Source organism: Lycium barbarum, chromosome 2, assembly GCF_019175385.1.
Source record: "Lycium barbarum isolate Lr01 chromosome 2, ASM1917538v2, whole genome shotgun sequence".
Taxonomy (NCBI): Eukaryota; Viridiplantae; Streptophyta; class Magnoliopsida; order Solanales; family Solanaceae; genus Lycium; species Lycium barbarum.
In genome coordinates this window covers 44,504,932-44,531,918 of record NC_083338.1, presented here as the reverse complement: position 1 = coordinate 44,531,918, position 26,987 = coordinate 44,504,932, and the positions used below count along the sequence as shown (strand labels likewise).

At 37.3% G+C, this 26,987-nt stretch overlaps 2 protein-coding genes across 7 annotated transcripts; both read left to right on the top strand.

Annotated features, from left to right (window-relative positions):
* Positions 1 to 28: 28 nt before the first annotated feature.
* LOC132626447 (uncharacterized) lies at positions 29 to 10,512 on the top strand. 5 transcript variants are annotated; one of them, XM_060341315.1, is made up of 6 exons: positions 29 to 172; positions 3,298 to 3,536; positions 4,795 to 5,320; positions 5,632 to 5,779; positions 7,365 to 7,475; positions 9,505 to 10,512. In XM_060341315.1, exons 2-6 carry the CDS (start codon positions 3,327 to 3,329, stop codon positions 10,478 to 10,480), a joined length of 1,971 nt encoding a protein of 656 aa, XP_060197298.1. In that variant the 5' UTR covers positions 29 to 172; positions 3,298 to 3,326; the 3' UTR covers positions 10,481 to 10,512. The 5 variants fall into 5 exon arrangements, with proteins under 5 accessions (XP_060197298.1, XP_060197297.1, XP_060197299.1 ...); XM_060341314.1 differs by lacking the exon at positions 29 to 172 and adding an exon at positions 1,107 to 1,292; XM_060341316.1 differs by lacking the exon at positions 29 to 172 and adding an exon at positions 1,108 to 1,292 and having other exon boundaries at positions 3,298 to 3,464.
* Positions 10,398 to 26,748, top strand: LOC132626449 (uncharacterized). Of its 2 annotated transcripts, none has more exons than XM_060341321.1 (6): positions 10,398 to 10,537; positions 11,938 to 12,150; positions 12,845 to 12,914; positions 20,201 to 20,382; positions 20,717 to 20,783; positions 26,010 to 26,748. In XM_060341321.1, the coding sequence occupies exons 1-6, from the start codon at positions 10,490 to 10,492 to the stop codon at positions 26,018 to 26,020; spliced, it is 591 nt and encodes a 196-aa protein (XP_060197304.1). In that variant the 5' UTR covers positions 10,398 to 10,489; the 3' UTR covers positions 26,021 to 26,748. The 2 variants fall into 2 exon arrangements, with proteins under 2 accessions (XP_060197304.1, XP_060197302.1); XM_060341319.1 differs by lacking the exon at positions 26,010 to 26,748 and adding an exon at positions 22,231 to 22,731.
* Positions 26,749 to 26,987: the final 239 nt, after the last annotated feature.

Here is a 26,987-nt window from a genome sequence, read left to right as displayed (position 1 = left end):
GGCTTACATGCACCGCCAACTTTGATTACACACACAGGATTCACAAAATCTGACAATTCTGTAACTGTTTAAGCAAACTAAGGGTTTCATTTCATCACTTCATTTATACCAAAGTCACCTACATACTCTCTAGTTTCCCTCTCCAGTTGTTGTTCCTCTTTTCAGCCTAAAGGTTGGTTTATGTACTTTTGAGTTTTGTATGGAAATGGATTTTTCTGAGTATTTCTTCTTCTACTTTTTATTAGTACTAGTTTTATTTGTTTTTGTTGAATGATTCTTTAATGGGCCGGTGACATTTGTGTGGAGAATTTTGTTGATTGCTGTTACTCTCTTCAGTGAAAGGTGTCTGTACCTTGAATTTTGTATGGCGATGGATATTTCTAGTGTTTCATTTTCTATTTTTATACTAGTACTTGATTTATTGTTTTTGTTGCATGATTCTTTACTGGGTCTGTAACATTTGTTTGTAAAACTTTGTTTTTCGTGGGTTTTCGTTAGTAGATCCATCGGCTAGGTAAAATACACCAGAATCGATTTTTATTGAAAATTCCATTATAAAGATTTTTTAAAAATAGTTTCTGCCCATTTTTGCTCGAAATAACTGACGGATGTTCGTAAAAAAATAATTAAAAAATGTCCTTCAATGGACGAAAACCAACGAATAAAATCGAGGGACACTATCAGAAAGCTAATAATTTTTCTAAATTTTTAATTTTAATTTTTTTTATGAAATCGTCGGACGTTCGTTGGTTATTTTTGGGCAAAATTGCGCGGAAATTATTGTTTTAAAAAGGTTTTGTCCTGAGATATTTGACATTTTCTTTAGAAGTGTGTACCTGTTTTCGCTAATTTCCCTTTTTCATTTCTCGTCAAATCTATCAAATGGAGTTCGACGAATATTTAGCCGGAAATTAAAAGAGTTAACTTTTGACGAACTTAAAAGACCAAAAATGTTAAGTGCATATTTAAGGGACTACTTTTAACCTATCTTCTTAATTAAGGGACCATTTATATTAACTTGTGACAAACGTAAAGGACCAAAGCTGTTAGGTGCATATTTAAGGGACCATTTATGCCTCGGTTCATTTGACCCTTCCACTGCTGTTTGACTGCTGTCTTAAAATAAATTAAATTGTATGGTTTACATGCACTGCCAACTTTTATTAAACACGGATTCACAAAATCTGACAATTGTGTCCTTGTATAAGCACACAAGGGTTTCATTTCATCACTGCACTTATACAGTCTCTCTAGTTTTCGTCTACAATTGTTGTTCTTCTTTTCAGCAAAAGGTTGGTTTTTGTACCTTTGAATTTTGTAAGGAAATGGATTCTTGTAGGTGTTTCATTTTCTACTTTTTGTTAGTGGTAGTTTATTTGTTTTTGTTGCATGATTGTTTACTGGGTCTGTGACATTTATGTGTGGAATTTTGTTTATTGTTGTTCTTCTCTTCAACGAAAGGTTGGATTCTATACCTTTTGAGTTTTGTATGGAGATGGATTCTTGTAAGTGTTTCATTTTCGTTTTTTTTCACTTGTACCTATTTTATTTATTTTTGTTGCATGATGTTTTATTGGGTCTGTTACATTTATGTGTAGAATTTTTTTATTGGTGTTACTTTCTTCAACGAAAGGTGTTTGTACTCAATGGCGGAGCCATGATTTTCACTAAGGGGCTTATTAAACAATATAAAGGAGTAAATAAACAAAGAAGCCAAGGGGTTCAACATCTATTATATTTACATCTAGTGTTTCATTTTCTACTTTTTGTTAGTACTAGTTTTATTTGCTTTTGTTGCATGATTCTTTACTGGGTTTGTGACATTTTTATGGAGAATGGTGTTTATTGTTGTTCCTCTCTTCAACGAGAGGTTTTTGTACGTTGAATTTTGTATGGGAATGGATATTTCTAGTGTTTCGTTTTCTATTTTTATTCTCGTTTTAGTTTTATTTGCTTTTGTTGCATGATTATCTACTGGTACTGTGGCATTTGTGTGGAGAACTTTGTTTTTCTGGGTTTTTGTTAGTAGATTCAGAATTGTATAACCCTAAAGCACTTTATCCTGCTCGCTCTTTAGCGAGAAGGATAGTTTTTTTTGTACCCAGAATCCTTCCAAAAAGGGCCACATTGAACCCGCTCATATAGGTTAAAGGGGAGAAGTTCATGTCTCTAGTGTTTCATTTTCTACTTTTATGCTGCTACTAGTTGTAACTCCGCCTGTGTGAGCTCGCTCACATTGCCGGTTCCAAGCCCGGATAAAGGAGGAGGGTTGCCGAGGGTCAATCGGAAACAGCCTCCCTACCCGGGTAGGGGTAAGGCTGCGTACATCTTACCCTCCCCAGACCCCACTATTGTGGGATTACACTGGGTAGTGACCAATGCTGCTACTAGTTGTATTTGCTTTTATATTTGTTTTTGTGGTTTTTTCATTAAGTAGATTCAGAATTATAAAACCCTGAAGCACTCTGTCCTGTTCACTCTTTAGCGAGAAAGAGAAAGTTATTTTGTACCCAAAATCCCCCCCCCCCCCCAAAAGGGCCACATTGAACCTGCCTATAGGTTTAAGGGGAGAATTTCATGATTCTCGTGTTTTGGTGGTCCTAACAAGCTGCTCTTTTCAAGAGCCTTTCCTCTAGCTATACTCCCCCTTTTCCAATTTGTTTGGCTTGATTTGGAGTACAAGGGTCAAACTAACTAATGTTCGGTGTCGGTGTGAATTCGGACATATAATCTTCAATTTTTTTTGAAATAAAATTTACATATTTAGAAACTACATAAAAAATACTATAAGTCACAATAGTTAACAATTCTCTACCTCCCAAGGTAGGGGTAAGGTCTGCGTACACTCTACCCTCCCCAGACCCCACTTTGTGGGATTTCACTGGGTATGTTGTTCTTGTTGTATGGTCAAAGAAAAGACCCTTTCACTGTCCAACTAGAAACTAAAACAAACAAATTGAAATGGGGGGAGTAATATTTTATATCTAGACTCTAGTTGATCGGCAGTGGGCTTATTGTAGTGATTCTACTAGTGTTTTGGTGGTCCCAACAAGTTGCTCCTTTGTAGAGACTTTTCTCTAGCTAATTAGTGTAATATTTTATGCTCTATTTGATTGGAAATGGGCTTGTTGCAGTGATTCCGTACTTACTTTCGCTGATCTTTCTATCCCGCCTACATGATTCTGCATTTTGTGTGGAAACCTCTGTTTTGACATTCCTTTTTACAACTGTAGAATAGTAAAACCATAAAGCAACTCACATTATGGACTATCTGATTTGGTTCTTTATTTTTATTAGCTTATTTTCTTGCTGAGCAAAGGATAAGAATGGCATCGGAGTTGATTTCTACAACGGAAGTGGTGAATACATTGCTGGAAAAGTTAGTTGGTCCTCTGTTGCCTTTGAGAACATCTGCCGTTAAGGAAGCTCCCTCTCTTTCTCAGCAGCAGTCTGTAGCCAAACAGGTCTTCTTTGGTTTCCTCTCATTCTTTCCTAAGGATGCGGGTTCTCTCTGTACCTTGTGTACTCATTGCATGGTATTCTTTTTGGCATGATTTTTGATCCTTGACATGTATATATATATATATATATATATATATTTCATTTATTAACTTAGTATTCCTTTCTAACATTCCTTTTAGTTTAAGACTTTTGAGGATATGTTATAGTAACAGTGTGTTTGAATAACGAGATTGGACTTCTGTCTCGTTTCTCAGTTCTCATCAACCTGTTATAAAGTTAGTTCAGTTGAAGGCAATTTAGAAACATTCTTGGAATGGAGTAGATTAATTTGTATGCCTTGAACGTCTTTCACTGTCACCAACAAACGCCTAAAAGAAACCGTAAGCAGAGAATGGAAATAAGTAATAAACTCTATATCTCTATATATCTCTTATTTTAGATGAAGGTACAGATGTTCCATGTCCTGCTCCTCAAATGTTGAAGGATACTAATTTGTGATAGATAGCAGAAAATGGGGAATATATAAAAGAAAGAGACAGAGGTTGAACTGTTTTTACAGTAAACTGGTTAGCAAATTTATTTAGGTTGATTTCCTTGTTCACTTGATGTCCAGCAGCATTACCAATGCGTATAGCCTACTGATGATCTTGAATCTTTTGTTGGTCTCCCTTTGTTACCTATAATTTCTTCCTGTATCAAATTTGAGGCAGTATTTAAGATTTTTTTATTATCAGTTTGGACACAACTGGTTTAAGATTGAGGCATAGTTGTTATTGCTGTTTGTTAATTGGTTTGCTGCTTCATGTGGCTTTTATCCTTTCCACTGTTTTTGTAAATATACAGAATGTAAGTTTTTTGAGAAAGGTAGCAATATAATTGATCATCAGCTCAAAGATTGTGCAGAAACCATATGTACAATTCCAAAAAAGAAAAAAACTCCTTAAAAGTATCCTGTAGTACCTTTCAAGCATTTAGTGTCATTCAGTAATTCTTCTTTACGCCACCAGAAGTGAAACAAAAGCAAACAATTCATCTTGATCTTCTGTATTGGGTTGTAGTTATCTTCAAAGCCTCTTCAGTTTCTTTCCTACACAGCCACCACACACGTAGGTACTATTTGCCACCAATTTTTCTGTCTAGCAAATCCTCCAGTACTGTTCCAACATTCTAGTAGCCATCCTGTTGTCCTTGGCATAGTCCACCTGACTTTTCTATTTTTTTATTTTATATTTTTTTATATTGGAGTAATGGATCAGCTTTGGCAACTTTATAAAAAATGTAAGTTGTCCAATAAGATATCCAGTTGACTTTTGAATTCTTTTCCTTCTTCAGTTGCATGCTGTCGTGTTACTTTACAACTACTACCAGAGGAAGCAAAATCCACAGGCACAATTTTTAGATTTTGAGTCATTTTGCAAGTTGGCCATGACTTTGAGGCCAGTTTTGGTGTCATATATGAAGTTTACGAATCAATCAGTTACAACTGGTCCCAAGGACATCGACAAAGATCTTTCAGTGACTGAAAAAGCAATCCAAGATGCTTGCAATATATCTTGGGCTTTGGATGCATCAAAAGATGTTCCGTTTATGAACGAATGGCTAATTGCCAAAGTATCTGTCCTATTACTAGACTCTAAGAAAGAAAATTGTTGGCTGCTTTTTAGTTCTGTTACTGAAGGGGTCTGGTCTCTCCTCGAAAAATGCCTTGAGCTTCCCACTGCTGAAATAGAAGGTCAGGTGGAGATAAAGCATCTAAACAAAAAGAAGCGAACCAATATGAGACCAGTGACAGTAGAGCAAAAAGATGATGACTCTGGCTTTCAGCAGCTTGCATTTATAGCTGTCAAGGATGCTACAGGTACGTGAATTTCAGCATTATTTTGTAATATATTTCTTAGATTGGCAAAAGTATTTTGTGCCTAGACTGCTCTAGGTTAACCAGACAATCATAAGTTGATTTCGTAAGTTCTTAGAATGCCTTTGCTTGGACAAGTCTCTTAAGTAGAGTTTTCTCGTGCCTAAGCAGAGAAAGAATTGGTCGACAGAGCATTGACCTAGGCAGTGCGATCTTTCTGTTCTGTTTTATAAAAGTGAGCTGCTTGAGTTACAGGTCTGTCCTGATTTAGGGAGCGTTGTATCATGTATGATACTTTACCTGGCATGGCACAGGTATTTCTCGGTCTGACCTTAGGGTTTTGGAGGAGCATGTGGTATATTCACTAACTAAAGAGAAGACATCCTCTTGGTTTTACATCATGCAATGTACCCAATCAACCAATCAGGACAATCAAAATCCTGTTAAGGAGACTCTCAAGAGGTTAGTTCTTGCCATTTTAACTGCTTTGTCTTAGAGAATAATTGTTTTTTTTTCCCAATTTTTTATCTAGGGTATTGTAAAGATGGGCTTTTTTCGACAGGAACTCTTGTATCTCCAGTCTTAGAATAGCTCATTTGTTTGATGATACTGCTACTTTTTTTTTTTTATTGAAACTGGTACTGTAAGATGATACTGCAACTTCTTGTGAAGAAATGATGTGATGCTTCCCCAAGTTCATCAAGATTTACTTTCTTTGATAGAATCATGTGAATCAGTAGAATGATTCATTTGTATACACTCTTGTTAGCTGAAGAGCAACTCAAAGTTGGCATTAACTATGCCGAGTTTGAAGATTATAATTTCATGTTGTGTTTTTATGAGTCCAACATTGATGAACTTACAGTCAAAGAACAAGCCCTAATTTTTTTTGATCAAGTAAAAATATTTTCATTCATAACCATTGCCACAACGCCGTATACAAAGGGCATTCCAAAAGATCAAGAATCTACAAAATATGATTCTCTACAAACACCCCCCCCCCCCCCCCCCCCCCCCAATCCTCTATACAACTAGGAACTTTCTGTTTACACCAAAAGTAAATAAGAGAACGGAGGCTACTCCTCAACTAAGAGAAACTCGACTCTACTCCTTCAAAAGCTCTCCTATTTCTCTCTCTCCACACTACCCACATTAACGCAAGCGGTACCACGTTCCAAGCCCTTCGTCTTCTCCTCCTCTGGCTCTTCCAACTGAACATCAAATCTTTCACATTTATTGGCATTACCCAATGTGTGTGAAACCACGTAAACATATCCCACCATAATCTCATGGTAAGCCTGCAATGTAGAAGAAGGTGATCTACGTCCTCGCTCGTCTCCTTGCACATGTAACACCAACTGACGTAGACAACTTTCCACCTTCTAAGATTTTCTAATGTCAAAATCACCCCTCTAGAGGCTAGCCAATTGAAAAAACAAACCTTTCTCGGCACACTTGGAACCCATATTGCATTACATGGGAAATCAACTAACCAAAAGTTTCTCATAAAAAGACTTCACAGAGAACACTCCATTATTTCCCAAGCCCCACCACCACACATCGGGATTAACCGCCGGATTGACTTGCCTGTGAAGTAAGTCTGTCAATCTAGGAAACTCACTCACTTCCCAATCTTGAAAATCTCTTCTAAATCTCAAATCCCAAAAAGTCTTTCCACCTTTTGTCCCCCTAATCTGTTGAATTGTCAAGTCTCTTTGGCAAGATATTATATAGAGACTCTGGAATTCATCCTTCAAGAAAATATTCCCACACCAATTGTGTCCCCAAAAGTATACTCCTGTGTCCTACCTTGAATGAGATATTTTCCGCGAAATAATCCCATCCCTTCGTGATATTCCTCCACAAACCACACCATAAAAGCAAGACAATATCTCTAGTTCTCCAACCCCAACTGTAATCCCATACTTATCAACTATGTAAAGTCAAAAGGCATAATTGCTTATATAATTTTTGAATAGCATTGATTCATATATTCTGGTACTGTTGCTACTAGAAAAAGTAAAGTGATAACTGTTTATCTCTGTAGTTTACAGGGCCCACTGGTGAAAAGGAGTTCTGGTGGTTGGTCCACTACAGAATTAGTTGAGCACTTTCATCTGCTTCCCTATGCCAGTATCATGTCAGCCTTTTTTCTGAGGTATCTTCATTTTCAATTGGCCTTTGTTTGTGGTGAGCTTTCAGTATTTCTTGCTTTATAGTCATTTGGTGCCTGGCTTAATTGAGTTATAACTTAATGTGCCTGTCTGTCTGTCTCAGCCATATTTTTTTAGTTCCTTATAAATAAAAGACTTTCAGTCACATCATAAATTCCTTCAGCTTGAGTATCTTTAGATACTATTATCAATCTTTATGGTACTGTTCATATTCTAGGTTTTTGTTCTTCAAGTTGTTACATGTCTACTGAAATTGAACCTTGATGCTTGGGCCTAGGCGGTCTTGCAGCAGTCTACATGCCTACTTGACAACTTTGTGGGATCAAATTGATGAAGGCCAATGTATGCATAACTTATATTTTGTAATTTTGCTTGATTCCTTTAGGCCTAACATGCAATTGAACAAGACTAGTAAAGTAAGGAAAAGATAAGCAAATTAGTCCTGAATAAGGGAAAGCTAAACGAACTTCATACGAAATAAATTAATCCTACCTTTATTTAAAAAACTTTTTTCTTTTGATAACCGAGAAAAACCTGGCTAGTGGCACTTGGTTTGAAACTCGGTAGATATGGCCCCCTTCTACCCTTCTACACTTAAATACTATATGTGGCAACATTTGAACCCATGTTGTGCGCCTAATCCACATGTTGCAAGCTGCAATGTTACCACTAGACGAAAGCCCCGGGGGATGTAGAGAACTATATTGATTATGAGAATCAGAAACAAGTGATTTATTTAGGTAACTTGGCACTAATTCATCATCAAATTTCTCGTCGCACGGGGCTTGCCTAGTGCGGGTTACCTCTCCTGTGTGGTTTGCGAGCTATTGCACAGGAGCTGGGTTTACCCTGTGCGCACCCAAAGTGTAGCGGCTGCGGGTTCCCATGCCATCAAAAAAAAAAATGTATCTTAATCGTACATAACAAACTTACTTGTAAGATTGAGCTATTTTCAGTTGAATGATGTGTTATGGCGAAAGATTTAGTCCTCTTCAGCTCTATTTCTGATCGGAGCATACACTGTATATAATATATTTATGTTAATTGACCTGATCAAAATATATACATCCCTTGAGTTAAAGGGGGGAGTAGTGCGAGGGATAGGGAGAAAGTTGGGAGCCAGGTAAGATGTATGCATATGTATATTTTACTGTACTGCAGGTTCTTGTGTGTTCCAACTGTTGGTTTGTGTTATAAGAGGTTATGGGACTGGAATTTATGGTATTATGTGGGTCATCTGTTCGAGTTCTCTTGAGTTTCTTTCCCTTTAATTTATTTGTGACGAAGAAAATAAATCGGGTGGTGGTTCTTGAAGTAGCAAGAAGTGAAAGACTTGGTCTTGTCATGTATTTGCTTATGTTACGTGGCTAGCTGTATGGAAGGTATCTAGACTTCTTTATGAGCTCGACCTTTTCTTGCAAGTACTAGGCAGCTAGTTCTGCCAATCTTTCACCATTCTGCAAAAGGGGTACTGTTTTTATGCCTTCTCCTTTTTTCCGGATTAATATTTTGATAGGTATAAATCAAAGCTCCTGAGATTTAATCCCATCCGTGTCAGTTTTGTTACTTTTGGAATATGTTATCTTCATTTCCGAGTTTTGTTGGCGCACTTTAAATATCTGTAAACTGTATTTGAGTTTTATTTCAGAAGTTTATTTGATATCAACCCATTTTATTGAGAACCTAAACCCCATTCGCTACAAAATATTTGCAGTAATCATTCTCATTCCTTTATATATGTTACACACATAAGTTTATTTATATTCCAATTCTCTTAGCAGGTAACACATTCTCCAATTTAGTAATGTACAAGCTAGTTCTAAAATGCAGATTCTCTTGAGTCGTGTTGTGAATGTCAAGGGAGTTGATTGAATTATATCAAATTACATGTGCTAATATGTTATTTGTTTGTTATATAAGCAAGATAGCAAATAACCCAGATCTAACACAGCTTTCACAATTATATTCTGTATGAGGTTAGCACTTTATTGACAAGCTACCAAAATGATGCAGAGAATTTTCTAGTGCGGAGGGCTCAAATACCAGAAGCCGTGAGGATATAGCGGACAATTGTGAAAAAGCAGTTTCTGAGAGCAGAATCTCATTGTTTGATCAAAACTTTGGCAACGTAAGCATCATGAGTGCTAAAGGTTCAGACAGTGCTTGCAGTATTTTGGTCAATGTCAATAATGACAGAAATGCCAACCCTGCAGACTCTTTTAGTGCAGAGGTTGTTGCCAATAACAATTGTGAAAAGAATACAGGGTACCAGAAAGATTTTGTGAAGGAAAATGATGTGCCCCATGAAAGAGTGAGTGCCTATGGGAGTTCTAGTGGTGAAGCCAAAGAGGCAAGTGCTAGTAAAGGAAGGCAGAGCATAGAGGAAAAGATAGAAAAGATGGAAGCAAAGACACCTAATGAAAGCTTAATTGGAACCAAGTCAGACCGTATAAACCTAGAAATTTCAGAGGCAAAAGACGGTGATGGTCCCCTTGAAAAAGTTAGTCATTCTGCAGTTGGTCAAGAAGCAACTGCAGTAGATGGCTCCCATAGGATAAGGAAAAGTGAAGAAGCTGGAAGAGATAGTTTAATTAGAAATAAAGAAATTATAGATTTCAGTGGTGATAAGCTAACTGGTGTCAACTTGGAATGTTTAAATGATACAAGTAACAAGGTCCACCATGAAAATAGCAGAGACAATGAAGATTCAACTGCAAAAGAACTGCTTGCTATCGTCAACCGCCCAAGGACACCAGAAGAGGAAGCTGCGGAGCTGGTGAAATCCACTAAAAGCTGTGAAATCAATGATTTTAATGATAAGGAGTTAGCTGGTGCTTGTCGTGAACCTTTGGAGGTGCAAATGAATGATGGTTATTCGAGTTCTCCTACCAGGCCTCAGAGGATGGATATTGATGCACGTATTCGCTGCTCCAGAAATGGAAATAATAGTAAGGATCGTAAGCTTATCACAGAAGTTTATCAGCGCTAGAACAAGAGGATGAGGGAGAGTGGTGGAGAAATCATTGGAAGTGGCATAATTTGCAAGGTAGACAATTTCAGTTAATGTAGTAAAAGTTTTGGATTTACGATGCATTACTCTTATTTGTTCTTACTAATCCTCCCTTTCTTTTTTCAAGAGCATTCATGAAATTTTCCACTTGGGATGAGTTAGCGATCATATTTTAAGCGAAGGAAATTTCATCTAGATATTGCAGAATTTTATTATAATACACCTCTTTTCTTCTTTTGCTAAAGTTTTTACAGTTGTGTATTCTTTGCGGGTCCCACAACAGACATTAATCTATTCCTTTATAAATCTGTAGTACATTCAGCTGCAGTTCTTAGTGATAGTATTGGTAACACAACAACAACATACCCAGTATAATCCCAGCAGGTGGGGTCCGGGAGGGTAGAGTGTGTAAAGAAATAGATCGTGGACCTAACTCAACCCCAAAAGGAAGGATTGCCCAAGTCCATATAAGGAGTCCAAATGGTCCTCATCCCATCGATGTGAGACTTAACACCCCGCCTCACGCCCAGGGATGGACATCTGGAGTGTGTACAATTTAATATGGGGGCCCAACATCGTTAAATCATGAATTGGGATGGCTCTGATACCATATAAAGAAATAGATCATGGGCCTAACTCAATCCCAAAAGCTAGCTTATGAGGGGTGGATCGCCCAAGTCCATATAAGGAGTCCAAATGGTCCTCATCCCATCGATGTGGGACTTAACAAAGTGTACCCAGAACTTACCCCTACCAAATACTCCCTCCGTCCCAATTTATGTAATATAGTTTGACTAGGCACGGAGTTTAAAAAATAAAGGAGGACTTTTGAATCTTGTTGTCTAAAATAAGGCAAAGATATCTATGTGGTTATAGATCATCCCGTTAAGCGTAAAAGGTAAAGTTTAAAGTTAAATTGTTGCCAAATAAGGAAATGTATCATTCTTTTTGGGACAAACTAAAAAGGAAAGTGTATCACATAAACTGGGACAGAAGGAGTAACGAACTTTGCTTTTTGGAAAAAAGTAGTCAAAAGAATTGGATGGACTAAATTGGAGGGGAATCTGTGGTGATTCTTAGGGAAGGACATACAACTGCTGCTTTCTTTTGGATGACGGTGGTTTCCAGGCCAGCTTGTGCACACCTGACTATTCCACTCCACTGGGTACTTGTTATCTCCCACTAGCACAAGTACTGGGTAACTCTGCCTACCAAGGCTTGGGCAGATGAGAAGAAATCACTTAAGTGTTTTTTTGCCATTTGGACCTGAAACCTCACGGTTCTCCACCCACTTCATTGACCGCTAGCGACACCCGTGGGTGCCAACTTAAGTTGATGGATGTCATTTTTTTTTTCCAATTTTTTTCCTGGAGATGGGAAGAGGGGTCTTCATTCTTCATTATATTGTCATATTTGATACCAAGCCTTATTTGCAGGCACTAAGAACTGATGAGGGGAAGGCTGATAAAGAGTGTGGCCTTTCCGCTACCTCACCCAATCAAAATGGGATTTCTGTGGCACATACTGCACCTGTTCCTCACAATCATGAATCCATGGATATAGGCGATTTACAAACTGTTTTGGCTTCAAAAGAGAAGGCTTTGACACAAATTTCCCTTGACATTCTTCTTCATAAACGGGAGAAACTGGTAATTTAATGTTTGGTATCACATAGAGTATATATGGTCAAGCCGTTCTCAAAAAGTGTATATGTGGTCAAGAGCCTTGTCATTGTTTATTTTATAATAATGTTGCAGTTATTCCTTGATCTATTTAAAGCTGAAAGTCAGTGTTCAGAAAGTTTGGAGATGTCCCTTTTTTGTGTCAGGTCTTATAGACAACAGACCAATGGATTCCGAACTAAAATCCGATTGCTGCTCTCAGCGATATACTTGTGCCTTTTTCCAGATCTATGCTAGCGAGCTGATAATTCAACTAATATTGCTTATATGGCCACATTTATTTTTCCTGATCCCTTCGATCTCTTCTTAAGCATATTTTAGTCTATCTTAATTCATTAATTTTTCATCTGACTTCCGTTTAATCCAAATGAGAAACTATGATGTATATTTTACCTGACCAGTTAAAACTTGTGTCAATGCATCAAGAATTTCATCCTTCAAAATATAGTCGGTAATTTGTTCTGGTCCTTAGCTATGTACTTTTAATGGGCCAAAAGTCTTGTGGGGTTTTCCTTTGGTCTGTTATTCTTTCTGCATTATTTTACTATTATTTTCTTATTTCCATTATAGAGATTCTGTGGAGTAACTTTTTAATCTCATTAGTGGAGCTTACACTTTATTTGGTTCTCAGTTATATCCATTTGCATTCATTTCTTGGCAGTATCATCAACAACTTAAAATAGGAGATGAAATGGCATTATGTGATAAAAGTATTCAAAGAATCTTAGAAGGTATGATTTCTATCTCAGGCTTTAGTAGCTTCATTTTGTTTCAGTTTCTTTGTGCTAGCTTTACTCTGTTTACATGTGCGGTTCAAAATTATTTTCTTCTGTTTGTTGTTTGTTTTTCCTCCCTCTCTTGTTTGGATTCTTTTTTGAGAAATGGAATGTGAATGAACTAAGTTTCTATCCCAAATTAGTTGCCTCTTTATCTCCTTATAGACCCATTTTGTTCCAAGCTGACATGATGAGTGTGTAGTGGGCAGGCCGGAAACGAGTTCAACCTTAAGGAGATTCATCATAGTTAGACTTCTCTTTTTTTTTTTTTTTTTTTTTTTTTTTTTTTTTTTTTTTGGAGAAGGTAACATATTTGTACATTTATATATATATATAGAGACCACACAAAACTGTGTAGTCCCCCTAATTACAGATTACAAAAGGGTAAGCATCTGATCCTGTGTCATCTCACAAAGATTCTAATACATCAGAGATTGATTCATTATCTTCTAAACCTATTCCTTTACACCAAAAGTAGAACAGCCCTAAACACTTCATTTTAATCTTCTGGAAATGGTTGTCTCTGTCTTCAAAACATCTTTGGTTTCTCTCTTCCCAAATTGTCCACCAAATGCAAGCTGGAATAATCTTCCATCTCATTTTTCATGATGGTTGTCAACCTACCTGCATCGCTTCTTTAATACATGCTTGGGAATGAAGTCAAAACTACAGCAACTGCTCCATTTTTTACCTCAAGTAATTAAATTTGGTTACTTTATCCCCCAAAATAAACTTTGATGCATTATCATGTGAGAAATTATCAAATGCAAAAATGAGTATTGCAGAGGTGGATAAGTGAACATAGAAGACTCTTACTATTGTTTTTCTTCTTTCTTTCTTAAGCAATTAGATACAGTTGTGCAATAAATCTGCACCCACAACAACTAGAAATATATCAATATTATATCTTACATCATAAGTGTATTGCCAGTTGTATGGACATATAATAGAGTTCATAATGTAACTGTTATGCATGGACAAAAGACCACATGGTGCTTTTGTCACGCCCCAAAATGGATTGCAACGTGGCCGGTACCTAGTGCCCACCAACTTGCACCGAGCATTATAACATAATAAACAACCCAAGTTATATTCACGTAACTCAATTCATTAATGCAACTTTTGTGGCTCTCATCCCCAAGAAAGCAGGTGCTTCTGAGTTGAAAGACTTCAGACCAATAAGTCTAATCAGAGGCATATATAAGGTGATAGCAAAAATACTTGCTGAAAGGTTGAAAAAGGTGGTGGATAAGTTGGTCAACAAGCATCAAATGGCATTTATAAAAGGGAGACAGATAATGGATGCCACACTTATTGCAAGTGAATGTGTGGATTCAAGACTGAAAGGTGCTGAACCAGATATAATGTGCAAGCTACTATGTTGCTCGGACCCTTCACTTTTGCCGCCGTACCCGTGCCTGACATGACACGACACGACACGGGTTTGGGTACGGAATTCGTGTCGGATCCGGTCAATAGAGATCGGATACTTTGACCGAAATTCATGACCAAACTAAAGAAAAATTTTGAGATTATGATTTCTCAAGATAACAAAAAGTAGAGATTTGAAGACATGAGATGGCATACCTTCAATATTATGTAGAAAATTTAACTAGTTTCTCGGAGCACGCAGTCTAGCACCTAGTAGAATGGAAGATTGAATGACATGTCTGGTACAAACTACATGTAGGTGCTTCCACAAAAAGCTCTCATAATCTAGGCATATTCTTGTAGCTATATTATTAGAATTTTGAATTATTTTTGCCGAATCCCCGCACCCGTATCCGTACCCGGATCCGTACCCACGAATCTTAAAATTTAGATCATGCCGAGTCCGACCTCTAGATCCATACCCGTATCCGACACCCGCACTCGAGTCCGAGCAACATAGGCAAGCTAGACACTGAAAAGGCATATGATCATGTAAACTGGAAGTTCTTACTGAATACTTTAAAACAAATGGGTTTTGGAGAAAGATGGCTCGGGTGGATTAAATTTTGCATCAGCACTGTTAGATTTTCTGTTTTGGTGAATGGTGAACCAGTGGGCTTCTTTCCCTCAGAAAGGGGACTTAGACAGGGTGACCCCCTCTCCCCCTTCCTGTTTATCTTGGCAATGGAAGGTTTTGATAGCTTGATGAGGATAGCAATCCAAAACAGATGGATTAAAGGCTTTCAGATGGGGGGAAACAGTGATCAAGTCAAAGAAATTTGTCATCTGCTTTATGCAGATGACACTGTTATTTTTTGTGAACCTCAGGAGGAACAAATAAGATTCATCAAAATAATCTTACTGTTCTTTGAAGCTTCTTCAGGTTTGAAAGTGAATTGGGGGAAAAGCAGTTTGTTCCCAATTAAGGAGGTGGCTAATAATCAGAGTTTGGCAGATATTCTGGGATGTAAAGTGGATAATATGCCTACAGTCTATTTGGGCATGCCATTAGGTAATAAACACAAGGATACAAAGATATGGGATAGCATTGTGGAGAAGACAGAAAGGAGATTGGCAAGATGGAAGGCTCAATACTTGTCTCTAGGGGGTAGACATATTCTTATAAATTCAGTGTTAGATTCCCTTCCTACTTATGTAATGTCACTATTTCCAATACCTTCTGAAGTTTTGAAGAAACTGGACAAATTAAGGAGGGATTTCCTTTGGCATGGTTGCAAAGAGATTAAAGGTTATAATCTGGTTAAATGGGAGATTACCTTGAAAAGTAGAGGCAGTGGAGGCTTGGGCATCAGAGATTTGAGAAAGCATAATAATAGTTTATTGATGAAATGGCTTTAGAGATATAATGAAGAGGGGCAAGCTCTATGGAAGGATGTTATCAAATGCAAATATGGTACATACAATCCTTGGTGCAGTAATGTCAGCATTGATACTTATGGGGTTGGGGTCCGGAGAACTATCAGAAACTTATGGCCAAAGCTTGAAGGCAATTTATATATAAAAGTGGGAGATGGTGAGAGAACAAAATTCTGGGGAGATGCTTGGAATAATCAGACCCCTCTGAGAGATTCCTTTCCAGATATGTTCATTATTGAGCCGAGGGTCTTTCGGAAACAGCCATCCTACCTTGGTAGAAGTAAGGTCTGCGTACACTCTACCCTCCCCAGACCCCACGTTGTGGGATTTCACTGGGTTGTTATTGTTGTTGTATATGTTCATTCTTTGCAATAATCCAGAGGCTAATGTCAGTGATTGTTGGACACCACAGGGTTGGAATTTATCTTTTAGGAGGCTACTAAATGATTGGGAAGTGGAGAGAGTGGCCAAATTGCTAGAAGAAGTAGGGATGGTTCCTGGCACCAACAAAATGCACCTGACTCATTGAGATGGAAACATAGTGAAGATGGGGCTTTCACTGTTAGCAGGGCTTACAAAATGGAAAGCGATCAGCAAAACAACAGACGCAAAAGCTTGTGGAGAAAGGTTTGGAGAAACTTAGCACCAACCAAAGTAAAATGCTTTACATGGTTGGTTGCTAGGAGGGCTTGCTTGACACATGAAGTCCTGGAGAAAAAAGGAATGATTGTAGTATCTTGGTGTTCATTATGTGGGAAAACAGAAGAGACCAACAACCATTTATTTTTGCATTGCAGCTTCACAACACAAATTTGGGCCATCTTTCTTAGTCTCACAGAAACAAAGTGGACCATGCCTGAACATATTGCAGATCTGCTAAGTTGTTGGATTAGAAGAGGGGGAAGTAAGAGTCAGAAGGCATGGTGGAGGATAATCCCACACTGCATATGGTGGACAGTGTGGAAAGAAAGGAATAGTAGAAATTTTGAAGATAGGTCCAATTCCATTCAGAAGGTTAAGTGGAATTGTATTGTATCTTTTTATTTCTGGTGTAAAGAAAAAGATATAGAGGAAACAGAACAGATTAGGATCTCTGTAAGTATTTCTCTCGTTTTTCTTTTAAAGGTCCCCAACATCTCCATAATGCTGAAGAATACCAATTACCATTTTCCAAAAAAAAAACAAAAAACAAAATGAGAGGAATAAAGTAACTCCCTTAACGATCGAAGTACATCAACTATAAACTTGACATAAATAGAAATGTCATTTGCGATGCCATATGAGTATCCATTACCCAAATAATATAAATCCTCTATGGAGCGTCTATGACGCTACAAATAAAATTATAAAGTTATGGGGCCATCCCATACTAAACAAAAGTATACAACTGAAATAGAGTGATCCCATAAGTGCAAAGGTGGGCTCACCAAAAGTAGAAAGCTGTAGGAACTCTAGCCTATACGTTGACCGCCCTGCACCTGACCGTCTGCTAAATCTGACATCATTTAAACAAACGATGCCAGAGTATTGGAGTACTCAGATATGCGGCATAGCCGCCACTCGTGATGGGGCAAGGGTTATACAATTATATATACGTAAAGAAAATAACGAGTACATGAAAGAAAGTATAAATAAGCGATTAAATTTATTAAAACATTAAATGGGAGCATTTAAATTTACCCCAAATGCCCAAAATGAGCATAAATCTATTATGACATTATTATGATCATTAAAGTGTGTCAAACGTCATTATAGTTCGTAAATTCAATATTTGTATCTTGAGTCTCACAACCCTAGGTGAAGAAATGCATTGGGATACCATCCTCGAAGTCTGATGTACTCTCCCCGCCAGACAGGCTACATGTAATGCATCGGGATACCATCCTCTTAAGTCTTAACATACTCTCCCTGGCAGATAGGCTACATGTAATGCACTAAGGATCCAAGAAGTCCAACCTACTCTCCCAACTAGATAGGCAAAAAAAATAAATATATATTTATCTCATTTTGTAAAATCATGGCTTGTACCAAATCTCGTTTCTTTGTAATGCATCAAGGATCCAAAAAGTTCAATCTACTCCCCCGATTGGAAAGGCATCGTATAATTTTCTCAATGTATTTTATCTCAACTCATGGCATATTAGCCGAACTCCTCTTTCTTTAATTCGTTTAACTCATCTTGTTACCTTAAATGAAAAACAAGGGGAAAGAGGTATAACACTATTATTCGAAGCATATAAATATGATAAGTGTATAACCAACAAATCGTGAGAAGTATAGAATGGATGTAGTGTATCACACCTTAACACAAAATTTGCCCAATAATCATATACACTCGGTATAAGATTCAAGACTTGGTCATACCAACATTTCCAAAGAGTAAACCATGTGCGCTTGTCTCGCACGTGCATGTAACCCCATTAAGTTATTATTAGATGTCATGAGTTAGCTTTGAAAACACACAAGAAGCTAGAAGCTCGAACATACCTCAAAGTCACTTTAGTTTAGCTAAAGTTGAGCTGGTCATCCCAATGATATCTACGACTTCAATCTACATATAAGAACTCATATTTATTAATAAAGTATCCCCACAATATTAGTTTAATCTATGAAGTGTCCGACACCTAGATTAAATTCTCAAGGTTTCCTAAATTAATCCATGTTGGTGATATCATGCTCAATAACTTTAAGAACCTTAATAACGGTGTAGATATCTTCATTTGAGTCGTTAAAATTCAACATTCAAGTCTCAACATCACTATTCCATCATCTCTTCCACCAAACGACCGACATCGTTGATAACAATCTAGGGTTACACATTTATGGTCACTCCAACAACCAATCAACTCGAATAATATCTTTCACAACCACAAATACTCATAAATAACTCATATATATCATTTACTCCCTCCGTTTCAATTTGTATGTTTGGTTTTGACTTGGCATGGAGTTTAAGAAAGTAAAAGGAGATTTTTGAATCTTGTGGTCTTAAATTAAAGATAGGTAGAATGTACCAAAATGCCCTTTAATCTTGTAGTCATAAACATGTCATGTGGAAAGTTGGAATTAAAGAGTTGCCAAAAAAGAAAAGATGCATTCTTTTTTAAACGGACTAAAAAGAAAAGTAAGACAAACAAATTGAAACAGAGGGAGTACAAGTGTAGAAACTATCTTCTTGAAGAAAACCCCAAAATGAGGTGATGAAGTGTTGGAACAAAGATGGAAATGCAGCAAAGGAGTAAGAGATGGAAGATTGTCCCAGCAAGTATATGGTGGACAGTTTGGAAGGAGAGAAATCAGAGATGCTTTGAAGACAAACAGAGTAGCATGCAGAGATTGAAGTTAAATTGCCTAGGATTATACTACTTTTGGTGTAAGCAGGAAATGATAGATCAGACAGTAGATATATATACAGCTTTAGATTGGTTATGATATAATGTAATAGTCAGGGCAATGTAAGTTGTAACACTTTTGGAGGGGGACTACACTTTTGGATGTAGTAAACCTGTGGATATATAGACTAACTGTTACCATCTCAAAAAAAAAAAAAAAAAAAAAAGAAAGGAAACCCCAAAATTCAACTTTAGGGATTTTTAAAGATCCTTAGATTTCTTGTTGAAACCTACCCAATTCAAAGGTGTAATGGTATTAATATGGGCATTACCTAACCCCAATTAACACAAGTTATTGATAGAAATTTACCTGAAGGCATTGGAGAAAGAGATTGGCCGAGAGCTCTTGACAAAACCACACTTAGCTTCATTCGTTGCCTTTACAAATTGTGAACTGGTAAAGTAATAAATTATAGGGAGATGATCTTTTCTTCTCCTTTGGCCTGGACACCACCTAATGGGTAAAAATCTGTTGTCTTCAATTCGTGACCCAAATTGTTTAAAATGTTATATGCATCACTGAAACATTTTGGTCCTTTTTAATACTCTCTGGTGTGTTGCACCAATTCCCCCGTTCTTTGCCTTCCTTTTTATAACTTTATCACCCATTTGAATATGATTAGTAATTCATACTTGGTCCATGTGCCTCCTAATCATATTATATAAGTATTAGCATGTCCGAATATAATTTTTTTTAATCCGTCATCGTTGTTGGTACAATAACAAATATTTCCTATTTTCGTTAGTGCGCTTAAAGTGTTAAACTTAAATCAAAATTTCAGGGACGGTACAGCTTTGACTAAAATGGTTTCAGTTTTCTTGCTTTTTTTCTTTCCTCTTTGTGTTGGAGAGGTAAGGGGGACAGCATAGTTGTGAACTATTATATCAGGCTTTTGTGGCCAAGTTTCCTTGTGGAGGTTTTGATTCCTGGTCAAGTTTTGGTAGTTTCTTGGAGTTGTGAACTACTCAAAACTGCTATATCATGAACTTGATCTAAATTACTGCAGGTCAATGTTCTCATGTTATTTTAATGTCTTGTAGGTGGGAAAGACAATTTGCCTCTAAAACTAGAAACAGTACTGGACTTCTCTGAAGAAATGCGCTTGAAGGATAGAGCTGCTATCCAAGAAGGCCATCAACCTGACGAAGAGCTTGGCTTGCTTCAATCTATGAGTGAAAGGAAATTGTCCAAAGCTGTACGCACTCCAAGACGTGCATGCCAGGCATGTTTTGGCATCAGAACTTTCTTCAATTTTATCTCCTCTTTTATTAGTGCTTGTTCCATGCTTTGTAACTTGGATCCTTTTCATACAGATTACTGATGTCTTGTGCTCTTGGTCAAGCATCATGTCTGATAATTTGTCCCTGTGCCCCTTAATGTGTTGGGTGATCCATAGGAAATGCTTGTGTTTATCAATATTATCAGCATGTTCCGTGTTCTCTTTGTTCTCTTTTATGATCGCTTACATATTTCCATTTTCTGATCAGCATCTTATGAAGCATTTATACCTTATTGTCATTTCCCCCCACTAAATGCAATGGTTTTTCTTTTGGCAGGACTTGTATCAAATTTGTTGTGTGAATAACTGGATGGTTCCATCATATAGTGAGTCAGCAACAGATGGTACGACATTTTACATTGATGTGACTTTTTCTTTTCTAATAAAGATAGTGTGACTGCCCATGGACAGTTGGCGGTTGGACTTGAAAGCGGGTTCAACTGTGAATTTGCATTAGGCAAAGTATCCATTGGAATTGGAGGGGAAGTTAGGGGTCCTATAAGTGTTATTTTCAACTGTTGAGGTACCTTTTGGGTTAAAACTCTAGAGGAAAAACCGTGAAGCATAAAAGCCTTTGGGCTTGGGCCGTGACTGACATGAGAACATTGTCTCTTGAAATAAAGAGATGGCAGTAAATGTTCCTTTAAAAGAAAACAAAAAGATGTGAACTTAATTTTCCTTTTGGCCTGTTGGACCCTGATGCTGACTTATCTTATCACCCGTAAAAAATGACAAGATCACACCATTTCTATTTGCACAAGCAGTTACAAATCAGTTTATTCTGTTACGAGACTAGGAGTAAATAGGTCTATACTTTTCGCACTTTATTCGTCTCCCAGGCTTACGTGCTTTTACTGGTGGATGTTTATGCATACTTGCTCTCAGACTTTCTAACTAGCACTTCCCCTGCAACTTCTGGCACATCACTCAACTTTTCTACTCTGCTGGCCTTGTCTTGGGTTTCCTTATGTCATCCAAAGATTCTTTTCAACCGTACCTAATAGCGGTGTGACAACATAATCCTCATCTTCAACCATATAATGTAACGATTCTTTCATGTACAGCCCTTACCCACCCAGACCTTTGCTTCACATCACGTTGTAATTTTGAAATACGATGTGATTCCCCATTTAGGCATTCTAGTACAAATACTTAATAAATCAGGTCAATTTGGAATAGGTTAGACAACTTTGTTAAAATATAGTAAAATGAGTCCTTTTTGGATTTGGTAAGACTAGTTTGTTAGGATATTAGTTTTTTTTCTTTGATTAATCCTTTGGCTTTTTATTGTTCATTGACCCTAAAAGAGCAGCCACTCTAAGTATGATACCCACTTAGGACATTTCCTTCCCATGATAATTTCTTCATTTGGTTCTGTGAACTTCCTGCATTGACTCCGTTTCTTTTGAGCCGAGGGTCTATCGGAAACAATCTCTCTACCCCGAAAAGGTAGAGGTAAGGTTTGCGTACATCCTACCCTCCTAGACTCCACCTGTGGGATTTACACTGGGTATGTTGTTGCTGGTTCTGTGAACTTCCTAATATTTTGTTCTATTTTTCCACCAATGCTGTGCTACTGAACATACTGCATTTAAGGGGGGTTTCATCTGTTGGACAAGATAGTAATACCTATTTGTTGTCTGAAACAGAGTTTCCCATGATAAAAAGGGAACCCGAAATTTCCAATTTTGGCTGCTCACAACCTTATAGAATCTACTTTTATGACATTTAATGGTATTCATTCCTTAAAATTCCAGATTCAACTAATCTTTTATGTTCACTTTCTCATAGGTGGATTTCATGCTATAGTTACTGTAAGGGGGCCTAAATTTCTTTGCTCTTGTGAGAGTGATCTGCAGCCCAGCTCCTCTGAAGCACGGGAGTCAGCTGCATTTCAGATGATTACCAATCTACAGCCAAAAGCAGAAAACGCCCATTAGATTGCATGATAGAAAAGAAACATCAACACCAACATTTTCAAATCCTATTAATGGTGACCATACTATTAATTCGATAGTACTGTTATCCTTTGAGCTGAAATTGATGACTTAGAATTTCAGTTGTTTGCGTCGTGTTGGTGGTTTGAACATTTATTAAGGTCAAATTCACAGACGACCCCTTGAGGTTGGCTTTAGTTTTCATTTGACACCTCAAACTAAGTCGAATACCTATTGAATGCTGATGTCTATTGAATACCTGTCTGTGCTGCCAATATTGCCCAGATTAGCTTAGCATTCTGGTTATCAGATATTATGCTGGATGTTTGAATGAACGTGGAGTTCGCAAACTCTATGCTGCCAATAAGGGTTTTTCAGTACTTAGTACTGGTCTATAATACAAAGTTGTTACCTGTTCAAAACAACAAACAAACTATATGCCGCCAATATTAGCCCAATAATATATAATATAAATTTTAATATCGTAAAGTAAAGACTGTTAGACACCAAAAGTAAAGAGAAAAGGAGGATTTTAATCTTTGCATTGATTTGTCTTTCTGGTGATAGTGGTGAGCCCATTAACTAGCTAGTTGAGATGCTATAGGCGGTGAACATTAACTTATTATATATTTTTAAGTTGTTAAGTTTCATATTGATTGAGGAAATGAGTTGTGGTCTTTTACTTTTGAGTCTGAGCTAGACTCAAGGGTCATATCTTATTAGAGTTAAATTCATGTTGTGTTTTTTAATGTTGGGTCCCTATAATGCATGTTGTAGTACTCTCTGTGTGAGAAAGTGTCGAGTTTCACATTGGTTGAGAAAATGAGTTATAGTCTCCTATTCTCCTTATATGACCTCTCACAAATTACTAACATTATTATTATCTGAGGAAAAAATTGAAAATATTGTGACCGCTCATAGTTTATTCTGGTCCCTCACAAAGCAAAAATTATTAATTGTGATTAAATTTTCAACTTTCTGTTCATATGGTTTAAACACTCTACACATACTATGACTGGACATAGAGGAAACAATCAGGCTTTTGTCCTTTTCTTCCTTGCTCAAGTGGACTGAGTAAATAGAAAGGAAAAAAGAAAAAGAAAAAAATGAAAAAAATTGAGAACAACGAAAATGTAATAAGTCAATCTCTTTAATGCAGTGCTTTGTGTGCAAGATAGGCTAGGAGGTGCTCCTGTTACAACTGCAGAGATACATGATTTTCAAGACTCTGTTCAGACCCTTAATCTATCAGCAGTTGCTTGGAGAGGGGAGTACTACACCTAGACAAACAAGTAAAGGGGAGTAGATAAAATCTATAGCAGGTTGGATAGAGCTTTGGGAAATGTTGACTGGATGACACAACAAGGCCATCTAGTAGTGGATTTCAAGCAGCCTCTCATATCAGATCATTTACCTATGCTATTAAACATTAGAATAGACGATCGGAATAATAAGGTTCCATTCAAAATTTTCAATGTATGGGCTGAGCATTCAAAATTCTTAAGGCTGGTAGAAGAAGGATGGTGCAACCAGGTCAACAGTGATGCAATGAGAAATATCTGAATGAAGCTTAAAACGTTAAGATATGCATTCAGAAAGTATAACAATGAGGAATACATGGGGATATCATAAACGATTAACACTGCTAGAGCAACTTTGGAGACTGTACATGCTAACATGACTATTGAGTATTTAAATACATTAGCTGAGCTTGAACTAACCACTTTGCAACAATTAGAACAATGGTCACTCATTGAAGAACAGTCCTTCAACAGAAGTCTAGAGCCACTTGGATAAAGCTTGGAGATGCAAACAATAAGTACTTTTCAGCAGTTATCAAGGAAAGAAAATAGAAGAAACAAATCACAACCCTAACTAGCCTAGATGGTACAACTTTGCATGAACCTGCTGCTATTCAAAAGGATATTGTTAGCTTTTATAAGTCTTTGATGGGCACTGCAGCTCACCAAATAGATGCAGTTAACATTCTCATAATAAGGAAAGGACCTGGCCTAAATCATCAACAAAAACTGGAATTATGTACTCCAGTTACACCTCCTGAAATTTATGATGCTTTGTGAGCTATTGGTGATGATAAAACACCTGAGGTTAATGGATACAATGTCTTGTTCTACAAAAAAGCTTGGCCAGTCATTCATACAGAGGTAGCAAAGGCTATTTTTGTTTTTTTCAGGACTGGCAAACTCCTGAGAGCAGTCAACTGTACCGCTATCACTTTGCTACCCAAAGTACCTAACCTAACAGATATTAAAGAATACATGCCTATTTCTTGTTGCACTGTTCTGTACAAGCTTATAGCTAAAGTATTAACTAACAAGCTACGGAATGTGATGCCTGCTATCATCTCCGAGGCTCAATCAGGATTTATCCCAGGCAAGAAAATTGCTGACAGTGTTATTTTGGCTCATGAGCTCGTTAAAACTTATACTAGGAAGCATATTTCCTCAAGGTGCATGATCAAAGTTGACCTTCAAAAGGCTTATGATTCTGTAGAATGGTCCTATCTCAACCAGGTTATGGAAGGGCTGGTTTCCCTGAGCAATTTGTGCACTGAATCTTTGGATGTGTTTCTCAGTTAATTATTCCATCCTCATCAATAGTGAGCCTTCTCCACCATGTGATGCAGCTAAAGGATTGAGACAAGGTGATCCAATTTCACCTTATCTCTTTGCAATAACAATGGAATATTTAAGCAGGTGTCTCAATGGGTTGAAGGAAGATAAGAACTTCAAGTTTCACCCTAGGTGTGTAAAACTAGGAATCACCCACCTTTGTTTTGTAGATGATTTGCTCCTATTTGCAAAAGGAGATTACAATTCCATTACTAAGCTGCATGCCAAGTTTCTTAGATTCTCACCAACTTTTAGATTGCAACCTAACTTGGCAAAGAGCTTAGTATATTTGGGAGAGGTTCAGTCATCTGAAGCTCAAAGAATCATAATTACCTAGGCTATGGGAAAGGGAATCTACCTTTCAAGTCTCTTGGTGTCCTACTCAGTACCAAGAAGTTGAATATTGAAAAGGTGGTGGCAAGAATATCTTCATGGACATCCAAACAACTATCTTATGCTGATAGGATACAATTGGTCGAATCAGTGATCTTTGGGGTGCAATCCTATTTGGACTCAGTTGTTTTTCCTCCCTGCTAAAGTCATGAAGGCAGTTAATGCTTATTGTAGAAGTTTTATCTGGTCTAAGGTGAATACTATAACCAAGAAGGCATTAGTATCTTAGGACAGAATGTGTCTCTCTCACTCAGCAGGAGAAATGAATTTGATTAACTTGAAAGCATGGAATAAAGCTGCAATTACAAAGACATGCTGGGATTTGACACATAAACAACAGACATTGTGGATTAAGTGGATCCATGTATACTACATAAAGGGACAGATCCTAGATATGCTTACTATTCCATAACAAGCTTCTTGGATGGTCAGAAAGATTCTTGGGACTAAAGACAGTATACCTGGTATTACTAACTCGAATGCTAGGAGAAGTCTAATCAAACAACGCTATTTACAATTGATTGGTGTATTTCCTTAGGTCCCATGGAGGTATTTATGGTTTTAGAACTCAGCCAGGCCTAAAGCTCTTTTCATCTTGTGGTTGCAGATTCAGAATAGGTTGCTTACTGCTAACAGGCTGCTGCAGTGGAACATTCAAGTTGATCCTGTCTATCAAATGTGTCACGATGGAATTGATACTAGAAATCATCTCTTTTTTGGGTGCAGTTTTCAAGTTTTATCGAAAAGATTAATGACATAGTTGCAGCTTCAATGGCCAGTGATTCAAACTTGGGATTTGCAACATCAAATTTTCCTCAAATGCAGCAAAGGCAAGTCCAGACAAGCTCACCTGATTTGAATGGTCTATGTAGAGTATATCCATGATTTATGGAAAGAGACGAACAATAGGATTTTTGAGAAAAAGGAAGAACAAGGGGAACGCATTGCTAAAGAAATTGCTTGCATTTGCAATATTAGAGCTCTATTAGTTGTGAAATCTAGACTACTGCTGTAACACCTCGTACCTTCAAACTGAACTGTATTCATGATTCAGAGGCCTAGAAAACCAAGACATGGAGTTTTAGGATTTAATATTCGATTCTAGTCAGTGAATTAATGTTCTAGTCAATTATACGGGTTGTACAATTTGTAAGGACCGTACATGCCACTGTACATTATTGTACAGGACGTGCCTTACAAGAGAAAAATCATAGATTTGGAAATTTGCCACTCGAGGTAGGGCCACACTGTACAGGCTGTGCATTATTATACGCGCCGTACATGCTGACCGTACATTTACTGACGCAGTAAACAGTATAAATACACATTTCAAATTTTTTATTCTATTTCGACCCTTTTCAAGATCTAGCCAAGGTTCTCTTCTCCCATCACTCTCATACACCAAGGTAAGCCTATTCCAAGCTTCCCAAGTGAATTCTAACATATATACATGAGTTCTAAGAAGAAATTCATTGTTTCAACCGTAGGATTTTCAAGAATACCCATCTCAAGGTTCGGTTCAAGCCTTTTGGGATTCTTCTCCAAGTTCATAAGTTCATACCATTATTACAAGTTTCAGAGTGAT

Coding starts and splice junctions, on each gene's coding strand:
- LOC132626447 (XM_060341315.1), top strand. CDS start 3,327: ATGGCATCGGAGTTGATTTCTACAACGGAAGTGGTGAATACATTGCTG. Junction 5,321..5,631: donor AGCTGTCAAGGATGCTACAG/GTACGTGAATTT, acceptor GGCATGGCACAG/GTATTTCTCGGTCTGACCTT. Junction 5,780..7,364: donor GTTAAGGAGACTCTCAAGAG/GTTAGTTCTTGC, acceptor TTATCTCTGTAG/TTTACAGGGCCCACTGGTGA.
- LOC132626449 (XM_060341319.1), top strand. CDS start 10,490: ATGAGGGAGAGTGGTGGAGAAATCATTGGAAGTGGCATAATTTGCAAG. Junction 12,151..12,844: donor TTCATAAACGGGAGAAACTG/GTAATTTAATGT, acceptor ATTTCTTGGCAG/TATCATCAACAACTTAAAAT. Junction 20,383..20,716: donor CTCCAAGACGTGCATGCCAG/GCATGTTTTGGC, acceptor TTCTTTTGGCAG/GACTTGTATCAAATTTGTTG.